The 12387-nt window shown below is 45.8% G+C and overlaps 1 protein-coding gene across 1 annotated transcript in view; it reads left to right on the top strand.

The window, feature by feature from the left end:
• Positions 1–12387, top strand: part of STAMBPL1 (STAM binding protein like 1) — a 42495-nt gene that overhangs the window by 9907 nt on the left and 20201 nt on the right. The window contains exon 2 of the mRNA XM_036735591.1: positions 10625–10710. Coding sequence (XP_036591486.1) covers positions 10681–10710 — 30 coding nt within the window. The 5' untranslated portion in view covers positions 10625–10680. The remainder of the gene's footprint in view (positions 1–10624; positions 10711–12387) is intronic.

The following is a 12387-nucleotide window of genomic DNA, read 5'->3' as shown; positions in this document are numbered from 1 at the left end:
TATGTCTGCCTGTCTGCCTGTCTCTCCCTCTCCCTCTCCCTCTCCCTCTCTTTTATGAGGGCTGTCATTCAGACTGCACAGAGCATCCATCCCTCTAGCTCACAGGAAGGACCAAGGGCAGCAGGGGCAGGCTTCTGGGTGGGCTGGACCAAGAACACAAACTTGAATGGTTTCTGTGGTTTGATTCATCTTGCTAGAACGATCATTTCCTGTAATGTTTCATCATCCTGTTGTTTGTCATGAGTGGGGAGCGAGGAGGTTTTCTTCTCAGCAGTGTGAAGGCCTAGAGTGAGAAACGATCGTGATGTGAATAGCTCCCACTGATAGGAGGCATGAGGCTGATGAGACAATATCTGTCCATTATCTCATTTAATCACCCCATTGGCCCTCTGAGGTCGGTGATATGATTGTTTCCCATTTTCCCAAAGGGGAAGCAGAAAGGAAGCTACTTTCCCAAGGTCACACAGCTAGTATCCAGTATCCAAGGTGAGGTTTGAACCTGGGTCTTCCTGAGCTAAGTTGTAGTACTGTCTCCACCATTTTTCTCAAGCGCACCCATCTCTACTGGCATGCTTTAGGCGGCTTCTGTTTCTTGCTAAGACAAGGATTGATCTAGGCAGCCTCTGAAGTTGCTTCCATCCCTGAGAACCTGAGATTATACCTTTGGTAAATCAGAGCAGGCCCCAGACACACCCTCTTATTCTCAACATAGTGCCTGGCGCTTAGTGAATGGTAGATAACTGACTGTTCTGCTGAGGCAAATGGTTCAGAACTGAATGTTTAAATTCCATTCCCCACTATCCAAAGTGCAACAGCTGAATTTCCAAAGTGTGAGAACACTGTAGGCATCAGCACTTGGAGTAAGGTAGCTGAGACTCACTGGGATCACAATAAAGAGATTCATCTTCCTTATCTCATCTTCCTTATTTCTTTTAATTTTGTAAGATACACTTGTCCCAGACTGTGGAGAGTAGTTGAAAGATAAATAAAATACATTTAATTTGTCCTAAAGCCACAGGATTGATTATGCACATATTAGAGCTCTGTGGGACTTGCAACTGAAAAGTGTTATTTTTTACTTAATTCGGAGTCGCTCTGCTTCACTAAGTCACATTTTTAGTGTATTTTTAGTATTCCCCTACATTGAAAAAATTTCAGTACATCAAAACATGTCTGTTTCTATAATGTCTTTGAACCACATTTTAAAATGGTGGGAGCTAACTTCCTTTTGGACCTCCACAGTCCGCATGATTCAAAATACCAGCAAAGGAATAGATCCGTTGAGCTTTCTTTTAGAATGGTTATCTCTCCTTTGGAATGAACCCCTGAAAGTCCAACATACCGTTTTTAGTATCAAAAGAAAGAACTATCTGGTGATCATATGTGTCTATGTGTGGGGTTAACACCAGGGCTGTCCAGCCTTAGGTTTTTATTGAAGCAATACACAACATATTTTAATTTGCCACTTTAGTGAGAGCTATGCTAGCTCGGCTTCATTTACTAAAGCATTTATGTAAATTTCTATGCTTGTAGGCTGGCTGCATAAATCACACATGGTCCACATGTGGCCCATGGGCCACATTTTTGACAGCCCTGATTTGTACATCCTGTGAGGTCTTTCCTGAAATTCAAAAATTAAGTCCCCAGATGAAGCTTTTCTTATAAAAAGTTCAATACTTGGAGAGGATCTTTCAGACTGCTGATTGGTCCTTCTTATTGTACAAAGCTGAAAACCAAGGCCTCCCCCCAAGAGGTGACTTGCCTAATGTCACACCGTTAAGTAGAGCACAAGAAAGTTCTACAGGGTGTTCCTAAAGTCTGGACACATAGGCAAAAATGCATATTTTCAAGAAATGAAATGAATGAAATTTTCAACATTGTATTTAATTGGAATATTAACAAATAACATCTTCAATATGATTTCCATCATTTGTGATGCAAAGGTTGATGAACTTTGCAAGATTCACGTGAACTCGATGCAGTAACTCCACATTGCCATCAATTTTAGCACATTCACTCTTTATGCGTTCAACTGTGTTGCATCTGTGGTTTTCATTGAGTACACCTTCTCCTTTAGCATACCCCAGGAAAAGAAGTCAAGGGGGCTGAGGTCTGTTAATATTCCAAATATTTCAAAATATGCATTTTTTCCTATGTGTCCAGACTTTAGGGACACCCTGTAGAAGCCAGGTCTCCTGAGGACTCCTTAGGAAGAATGGATTCCAGAATCTCAGGCTTTTCAGGGAACTTGGAGGCCATTTCATCAAACCTGACAGTTATTCCTATAAGACCCCCAACAAGCAGCCATCCAACCTTAACCTATACCCAAGGAATGTTTTTGTATTTCATTATAGAAATTATTTATAATTAAATGGATTGCCACAACCAAAAATAAAATGATCCCCTAGTGGGAAATGTCCTGGTGACAAGGGGGTCCATACACAGACTTGATCTGTTAATAGAACCCTACTTTAATCCTTTCCAGTCTAGCCAAAACTGCCAGGACTTATGTGCTTTAGGCAAAGCCTACAAGCACCCAAGGCCACCTCCCAATACTAGGGTAAGGCAGAGGCACAGTAGGCTGGACCCAAAATGCACTGGAAGGGATAGATTGGATGGCACTGGATAGAAGACATGATGACTTTAGAGATCTGCTCCCCAGCTCAAATACCCTTCTCTTCAGGGATGTCATATAGTTGGAGGCCTTAGAACATCACCATCTCCATGGGACATCTTAGGCCCAAAGGACAATGATAGAGAGATGCGTAGTGGATGCCATGAAGCCACAGACTCTTTTTAGTAATGAATGATGTTCAAGGAATGAAGGCAGGGAATGTTTTTCATTCTTTTTTTTTAATCCTGTAGTGCCAGCTCTGCCACAAGGCCTTGATCATTGCAGGCACCAAATGAATGTTTGTTGAATGAATTTTGAATTCTTGATGTAGTTCAAATCTAGGAACCATATGACTGGTCACATGGTGGGGGTGAGGAATCAAAAATGGGCAGCCTGAGGCACCCAAGAAAGCCCCCTTACCGGGGCTGGGCAGGAGATTGATGGTGGAACATGGGCTGGACTCACATATGGTGGAAGGGTCCAGATGGGTGGAGACCTGCCCTGATGACATCCACACTGACAATGTGGTATAAAGGAGAGAGATCTCTGAATCCAAACAAAGCCTCCTGGATCCTGTCTCTGCTGCCTGTGTGACTTTGAACAGGTCTCCAGGCTTCATTTTCCCCATCTGAAAAAGTGAAGGGATTGGACAGGATTATTCCTCAGGTCCCTTCCTTCTCCCAGTCCTATGATCCTCATGACCCTGAGTCATCAGGCAAAGATTAAATTGTGCTTGGCACATTCTGCTGGGGAAGGCAGAAACATGTGTGATGCTTTAGAAAGAGTTCTAGCCAAACTGCTTAGACTGGAGGGGAAAAGAAGGTTCGGCACTTAAAGGGATAAAACTTCGGCCTTCTGGAAGAATTCATTTGGAGTAACCAGTGTTCTGCTGAATTTTGCCAAGGGCCCACCAGTTTCCAAGAAGGGCTTTTCTGACTTCCCTCGGGAGATTTGTTCTTCCAGTCACACCAAATCCCGGTCTGGCTCGCAGGCTAGCCTCTCTCCAGGTTGATGGCGACCTGCTTCTCCTTGATCAGGGATGAACCTGGAGTCAGAGGAGCCACTAGCCCATCCTTTGTCCTGTCCACCCAACCCAAGACACAGGAGTTTTGGCTCTGGAGCTCAAAGGGACATAACAGATCCCCAAGTCGATCCCCTCCCTCCCCACCCTTTGTTACTGATGAGAAAAGCTGCGTCTCAGAGTGGGGCAGACTTGCATGGGGTCAGCCAGCTAGCTAGTGGCCACTCTGGGATTCCAACCCCAAACCTCTAACTCTCCCATAGTGTTCATTCCTCTGACCCAGGCTGCTCCTTCAGGTCTCTGCTCAGGTCTGGTCTGCTTCCAGTAATCCCCAATTTGCTACATGATGGAAATTTGGCGTTTTTGGTGGCACCTCCATTGGGTATCCAGTCCAGGCCTTTGTGTGCCCTCAAAGGACCTCACAGGTGGATGAACAATGGGACTGGCACCATGAGGATGGGGGAGGGTCTTTTGGGTAAGTAGTGTAGACTTGAGTCGGACTCTCTCTAAGGGTTCCCACTAGATAGTCTTCTGTACAACATGGCGGTGGAACTAGCCCACCCAAGGAATCTCTCTGAGGGGAGAGAGATGGGGCTGGGCAGAAAGAGCCCCCTTCCTTCCACAGTGTGAAAGGGGGAAAGTGACCATTTCACAGCTATCTTCTTGCCAGTCATTACCTCCACTCTCCATAGTCTGGCACATGCCAGAGGGTAAGTGGTGAGAGATATTGGAATCAGAGTGTTGTGGTTTCAAAGCATTTTGTGGCAGCACCGTCTCGAAGAATTCAGAGTCAGACCATCTCTAATCTAAGTACAGACATTTATTGAGGATTGGTGCCCCTCAGAAGTGGGCCAGGCTCCAAGAGGAACCAGCAACTTAGTAAGACAATACAGGCAAATTTATAGCACAATGATGCTGATTGCATAACAGAAATTATGCATATTAAAAAGGCAGGAGGGGTTTGTTAAGGGATTAGGTCCCTTCTATGGTTTGGTGATCAAACATCCTGGTCATGCTGTTCTATGATTGGCTAGTTATTGTGGTCCTGTCTGGTCAAGATGGATAGTTAGGTATTGTGGTCCTGCCTAAATGGATGTCGTGATTGTGGTTGAGTCAAAGGACACACCTGTTCAAATATGTGGATTCGATCTGGGGGCAGTGGCTAGCTAGGAGCAGTGGCTGTATTGAGTCTAGGGTCAGCTTTATTAGCATTCCAGCAATAGTACCTGGGTTCAAATCTCAGCTTGGCCACTTCCTTGCTGTGTGATTCTGGGAAGATCATTTTAGCTCTCCAGGATCCCATTTTCTCATCTGTAAAATCAAGGGCTGGACTGGGTGACCTCTCCATTGCCTTCTGGCTCTAAAAGTGGGATCCCATGACTCAACTCCCCTTGACTTTTGGGCCTCAGATGAATATTTCCAAGTGAGTCATTTCCCAGAAACATTCACAGAGTATAGAATGACTTCCTGAGGAAGCGGCAAGTCCCTATTCTGCAGGCAGGGATGAGACTCTGCAGACAGTCCTGGGAAATTGGCTTTCTGGCCTAGCACACTCCTTGTGCTGTGTTCATCTGTCTTTTCTTGCTTTAACTTTCAAGTGTCAAATATTCTAGTCATGACCTATTTTCTTGTTAAAGAAACTCTATTTTCCTGTGACTAGGATGCTAATGAGAAGGAACCTGGAGGTTTTAATTAGTGATAATAATATCTACTTATGTTTCTGTGGGGCTAGAATCAGAGGGTCTGGTGTGAGGCTCTGACACTTCCCAGCTTCATGACATTGGGCAGGTTATGTTGTTGCCCTGTGCCTCAGTTTCCTAATCTGTAAAATGAGGAGGTTGGACTCAATGGCCTCAAAAGTCCCTTCCCCCTCAAAGTCCATGATCCCATGAGGTAAGTGTTAGGGTGGGACAGTGGGGACAGTACTGATTTGGGAGTCAAAAGACCTGGATTCAAATGCTGGCCCTCCCATTCACCAGCTGAGTGACCTTGAGCAAGTGGTTTAATGTTCCCTGAGTCTTACTTTCCTCATGCAGAGCTGAGAGATTGGATTGAAAGGCTTCTCCCCTTCTCGTTCTCTAGCAGTGATCCTGTGAATCCTGTCTCCTTCCCTGCCCCTCCCCTGCACACACACACACGCACACACACACACACACAGAGAAATCAGGAAATCATCTAATTCACTTATTGTCAAGTTGAGCAAGGAAGAATGACTATCTTGCTCCCCATCTCCTCCATAACATTTATATCGCTTTCCTTTGGAGACTCTCTGGTAGCAGGTAATACTGCCTCCCTGAGATCTCTAAATCCTCAGGAGCCAAAACCTGTGATAGCCTTTCCCAGCCCTGGCCAGCTCAGCCTTTGGAGAAGTCCGTTAGCACCCAGGCTGTCCATCCTGATCTCTGCATTTGCTGCCAGAGACTCATCCCCACAGTGGGATGGGGAACTGGGGAGTCTGACACCAGGGGCACTGGTGTGACAAGGTGGGCAGGTGAGGTCACCCCACCTCCCTCTCTTCCCCAATGCCACATCTCCAGGGTGCCCAGACAGCAGAGTTCAAGCCCTCTTTTCAGGCAGCAAACCCAGAACGTGACCAGCTCAGGGACCAGAGAAGTCTAATAGCATACTGTATGCCTTGGTAATTCAGGCTGCTAAAGACAAAGGCAGGTTTCACCAGGATGGTAGGAGCAAGAAAAACCTGGAATTCCTAACTCACAAAGCCAGAAGTGGGGCGCTCACTCTCCAGGCCCTGAAGGTTTGGGATAGGCTGTGTCTGAGCTGACGATTGAGCTGGGACTGAGAGAGAGAGGGCAGATGAGGAGCAGGGAGGGGCTTTGAGACCACCAAGTCTAACTCCTTTGTTTTACAAATGGGGGCCACAGATACTGTTATGGTTATTAATTATTAATAACAGCATATGTTTATATAGTGTTTTCTAGTTTGCAGAGCACTTTACAATTATTATCTCATTTGAGCCTCACGACAACCCTGTGAGGTAGCCGCTATTATTAGCCTTATTTTACAGATAAGGAAACTGAGTCAGACAGCGATGAAATGATTTATCCAGGTCCCACAGCTAGTAAGTGTCTGATGCCAGATTTGGACTCGGCTGTTCCTGACCCCATGCCTAATACTCTATTCACCCTACCTCCTACCTGTTCTGTGTTCAAGTGGCAGGAAGTAACAAAGGTAAGCTTTGGACCCAACTCACAGTGTAGCCCCCTTTCCGTTTGAGTACACGGCTCGTTTTATTTTGTTCATGGTTTTGCTTTGATACCAATCAGGAAGCTCTTTCTTGTGCTAATTATTTAGGGTTCTCTGGTACAGCTGTTAAAGCTTGGGCTTAGAGCCTGGCAAAGCTGGGTTCAAATTTTGCCTTTGATTCTTACCAACTCTATGACCCTGCATAAGTCATGTAATCTCTCTCCACCCATTGACAAAGAGGGGATAATAATAGCACCTAGACCCCAAGTGCTAAGGGTCAAAGGCTAACACCTGGACAGGGTTTTGTAACTCTCACGGCTCCATAGAAATATTAGCAATTATTATTATAAAGTCCTTTGCAAAACTTCAGATACTATCACTTTTTCCCCTCATTCTTCTCATCTTAAATTTGAAGGTGATTTGACTGCCTCAACTCTACAAAAACAAGATGGGAAAAGTGCCGGCAGAAAGGCTGGAGAAAATCTCCCTTCCTTGCAATAAGCATGTCTTAGGATGTGTCTGTCGGAAGCTTCCACATCCTCAGCCTCTGGCCTGGATTTGCCAATGAGCCCTTGAGCACTGTCTTCTTCCATGAAATCATGACCTAACTCCAGGGCAGAAAGTTCTCATTGCCCAAGAACCGGACCTTGGAACTTGGGCGTTTGTTCCTGCAGAAGTGTGGGAAATATCCATTGTCTTGCCATCTTGCTTGTGGGGGTTTCTGAACCGCAGCCATCTTAATGTGAGCATTTGGCATCCTCTTTCACCAGTTAACCCTCAGTATTTGGTGGAGTGTCAAGAATTAGCGTAATCACCCCTCCCCCGCTCAGCGCTCACATGCCAGCAATGGAAGGGCTTGCATGGGTCACTTCCTTTCAGGGGTTCTGTTTGATGGGGAGCAGGGCACCTCAAAGAATTAGCCTTTTCTCCTATTGGACATTGACTCCATGAGGGCAGATGCTTTTAATGGGCTGGATGCCCACAGCAGGTGATGGAAGGTGGGCTGAGAGAGTACCTGGTAATGTATACCTAGAGGCCTGTCTCTGTCTTTTTTAGATACCTGAATGTGGAGGGTTTTTTCCCTTGTTAGACTATAAGTTCATTGAAGGCAGGGAATATTTCACGTTTGTCTTGATTCCTCCAGGAACAGTGTGCCCGCCACAATAAGCATTCATTAAGTACCTGATCTATGCCAGGCACTGTGCTAGGCACTGGGGGTACCAAGACAAAAAACTAAGCAATCTTCACTCTCAGAGATCTTGCCTTCTATCAAGGATGATAACCCATACAGTTGTAAGTCTATGCAGATAACCATATACAGATAATTACTAGGGAGTTAAATGCAGGGCAGGGCATGGGCATCACCCAGAAGGAAGAGAAGAGGGCCTGGGACAGCCTGGAGGAACATGAAGACCCAAAGTTAGGAACACGGAGTCATCAGTGATGTCAGAGTCATGTAGAAATGGGACCATTGACCCGTATAGAAGTGTCCCTATGGGCTGCATATTGGCTTAGTTTTAAAATGTTATATTATCTATGTTTTGTTGCATTTTTATTTATTTTATTTTATGGTATTTCCCAATTACATTTTAATCTGGTTTGGGCCACACTTGGTAGTGTTGGAGGCCACCAATGGCTCATGGTCACCTGTTTGACGTGTCTGATGTGGATGATAAACCAGCAAAGGTGACTGAGAAGGAATGATCTGACAGGGAGGAGGAGAACTGAGAGCACAGAGTGTCATGAACACACAAAGAGAAGAGAGCATCCAGGAGAAGAGTGGTCAGTGGTGTCAGCTGCTGCAGAGAGGAAAATAAGAATGAGGAATGACAAAAGACCATCCAACCTGGCAAGTGAGAGATTGTTGGTAACCTTAGTGGGAGCTCTGAGTGATGAGGTCAGCAGACAGATTGGAAAGGGTGGAGGAGTGGGAGGGAGGGAAGGAAGGAAGGAGGGGAGAGAGAAGGAAGGAGGGAGAGAAGGAAGGAAGTAAAGAAAGAAGGAGAAGGAAGAAAGGAGGAAGAGAAGGAAGGAGGGAGAGAAGGCAGGGCAGGAAGGAGAGGGGAGAGAGGGAAGGTAAGTCCACTTAGGCTTCTCCCATAGAGCGCCCCTGTGTGTCCATTACCAGGGACTTGCCTGCTGGATGTCCTGATATTTAACCTTTCCCCCCTTTCTTTCCTTCCTCTCTCTGAGAAGTCTTACTTCCCCAAACCTGCTTGCCTACATTCATTAAGGCTGGGCAGATTAGCAGTTTTTCAGCTACTGGGTACATGGAGGCCTTTTTGTGGCTGAGTTTACTGGGCTCGCAGACCTGAGTCAGCTTTGTTTCAGGCCCAAAGGCTATTTTTAGGTTGCACAAGCCAGTTGGGCTGGAGGGTGCAGACAGGAATCCCTGCACACTGGCCCTTCTGGCCTCCTAGCCCTTTCTCAGGCTGTACCCCTCTCCTGTAGTGAAATCCCTCCTCCTAGCCACCCCTGTGTTCAGCTGTATGCCCCCTTCCTTATAGGCCCAGCTCAAATCCAGCCTTCCTGCTCCCCACCTTCAGGAAGTCTTCTCAGACTAGCCCAGGCCAAGGTGGTCTGTCTCTCCCTCTTGTAAGCATCTACTGTTGTCCTTGACCTCATCATAAATAATATTCAAATCATATTCTGCTGTTTACTAACTTTGGACCCAGCACTGACTTCTCCTGGTTTCAGTGTCATTATCTGTAAGATGAGAAGATGGATTAAAATTGAGGAGGAAAGATTGACAAGCTGGAGAGTGGTCAGGGAAGGGCAGCTGGAAGAGTGAAAAGCCTCCTCTGGGTGTAATCAGAAAACTGGGTGAAGGAAATGGTAGTGTTTCATCTGAAGAAGACAGGATCTGGAGAAGACTCATTGTCAAGTATTGGAAGCCTGTCATGGAAAGGAGGAGTCTGACTTGTTGACTTGGTCCAGAGTGTACTGCCTGACACATAGTCGGTCCTTTATGAATGCTTGCTGACTGACTAACTGGGGACAATGGAGGGGGAGGGGAGTTGCTGAGACAAAACCAATGTGGTGGACTGACATGAAGGGAGGGAGTTCCTCACTCCCTGGAAAGGTCTCCAGGCAGAAGCCAGATGACTCCCCTTACGAATGGTCTGAGCTAGTAGGCCTCCGTGCTCTGGTCCATCCCAAATCAGACATTCTGTGAGCAGGACTGTGAAAACCAATCTCTCCAGTTCCTTCCACCACTGACATCCCACCATTCTCTAGCAATACCATTGTAAATACAGAACATGGAATCCACATGCATTTTTCAGGATTTTTTTAAGATCAAACCTGTCATTTAATTGATGGAGGAAACTCCCTTTCCCAATGAAAGGTTGGTACCTGATCTGCCCCTGACAGTCATAGAGAGTTACCTGGGACACAGAGAAGTTAAGTGGCTTGTCTAGGGTCACACAGCCAGTGTGTGTCAGGCAGAATTTGAGTCTCAGGGCCTCTGGACTCCCAGACCACTTCTCTGTCCTTTGTACCAACCTGCATCAGATGATCGCTCACACTAATTTATAAATGTCAGGGAAGTCTGTGGTAATAGAAATAAATCGACTGTCAGTGCTACAACATACTGGCTGGTCAACTCTCTAGATGAAAATGGGAGCTCGTTGAGGCCAGGGGCTGGTTCCATTCTGCTTTTTCTGTACCTGGCACCCAGCAGCAGACCCAGTATGAAGCAGAGACTTCCTTCAAAAATGTCGGCTGAGTTCAGTTCATGCCAAATCTTGAGCTGATTTTCGCCTGGTTTTGTTTTTTGTCGACAGATGCAGAGATTGAAAAGGAACATTGAAGATCTTCATTTGCAGACAGACAGACCACCATGGATCAGCCTTTGACTGTGAATTCTCTGGTATGTCACCAGCTGATACCTGTTATGTCCTTTTAAAAAAGGCGACCGCACACACACTCACAAACACACTCACACACATATACTCACATGCTCTCACACACTCACAAACACACTTATACACACAGACACTCATACTCACACACACATATATTCACATACATACACTCATATATACTTGTATACTCTCTCACACACTCACAAACACAATTATGCACACTCACACAAATAGACCCACATTCTGTCACACATATATTCACTTTTCTCTCATACACACTCACACATATACTCATACACATATACTCACATACACACACTCACATATACTTGTATACTCTCTTGCACACTCACAAACTCACTTATACACACATGCATACACCCACATTCTTTCTCTCACACATACACACACATATTCACTCTCTTTTTCTCACACATACTCACACATATATTCACATACATGCTTATACACACTCACACATATATTCACATACTCTCATGCAGACACGCACTCACATATACTCATTCTCACATACTCACAAACACACTTAAATGCACACATTCACATACACTCACATTCTCCTTCTTACACACACACACACACTGTACAAAAGCCCAGACCGTGGCCATGGACTGCACTTGCTTGGGGCTTCCTAATTGAGGGCCCCTCTGCAGCCACCTGGCACCCTCCTCATCTCCTCTTTTGAGGAAGTGATGAATAACTCTGCCATCTCACTAGGTCTAAAAATAACTGGGCTGCTCTGCATAAGCCTGCATTTTGCATGAGTCTGGCTCATAATGGGAGGATGGCCTTTTGGGGGGGTGGCACTTTGGGTAGAACAGGCTTCCGTCTGAGAGCAAGCGAGTGCTGGGCACTCATGTCATTGGGTCCAATGAGATGGGATGATTCATGTGTCGCAAGTTAGGATTGTCTGGAGGCATCCACCCAATGGTCCAGTCATCCAAGCACCACTTTGGCTGTTCCCCACCTTTGGCTGGCCCCTCGGAGCCTGGAATCTTTCAGTGGGAAAGTCCAATTCTCAGCACCGTGTCAGAAATATAACAGTGCATCATCATGGCGCCCCTGCCCAAGCAAGACAAACCTGGTTTGACTCAGCTTCATTTCTCCTCTCAGAAAATGCCCTGATTTTTATTGAACTTCTAGTTTCTCTTTAAAGGATGACTGACTTCCTGTCGTGCCCAGCCTGCACTTAGATGAGAATGTTGTGTGGAAAAAAAGCTTTTTAATTTAGAGTTTGTCAGGAGGCAGAGACGGCACCATTTGGAGTCAGGAGAGACCTGGCTTCGAATCTTACCTCTGGCTCTTGGTAATTCTGTGTCCCTAGATAAGCCACCTTCACTCTGAGCCGAAGTTTCATCTTCTACGAAATGAGGATAGTAATGTCTGCGTTACTCATTTCTCAGGGTTATTGCAATGCTCAAATGATAAAGAATTCCACTCAAAATTCAACTTCTGGAGGACAGGGGCTAGTGGGTCTTTTCAATTTAATTTTATGCTTTTTAATTATCAACAATCTATGTTCAATCCCTTCCTCTCCCCCTTGACCCCACTAGATGAAGAAAAACTTAAACTTGCCACAAATATGCCTAGGCAAGCAAAACGATTGTTCACGTGGCCCACGTCCAAAGGTAGACGGCGCCTTCTCTGCCCTGAGTCCATCT

This window comes from Trichosurus vulpecula, chromosome 8 (assembly GCF_011100635.1).
Source record: "Trichosurus vulpecula isolate mTriVul1 chromosome 8, mTriVul1.pri, whole genome shotgun sequence".
NCBI lineage: Eukaryota > Metazoa > Chordata > Mammalia > Diprotodontia > Phalangeridae > Trichosurus > Trichosurus vulpecula.
This window is presented reverse-complemented; position numbering and strand designations above follow the sequence as displayed.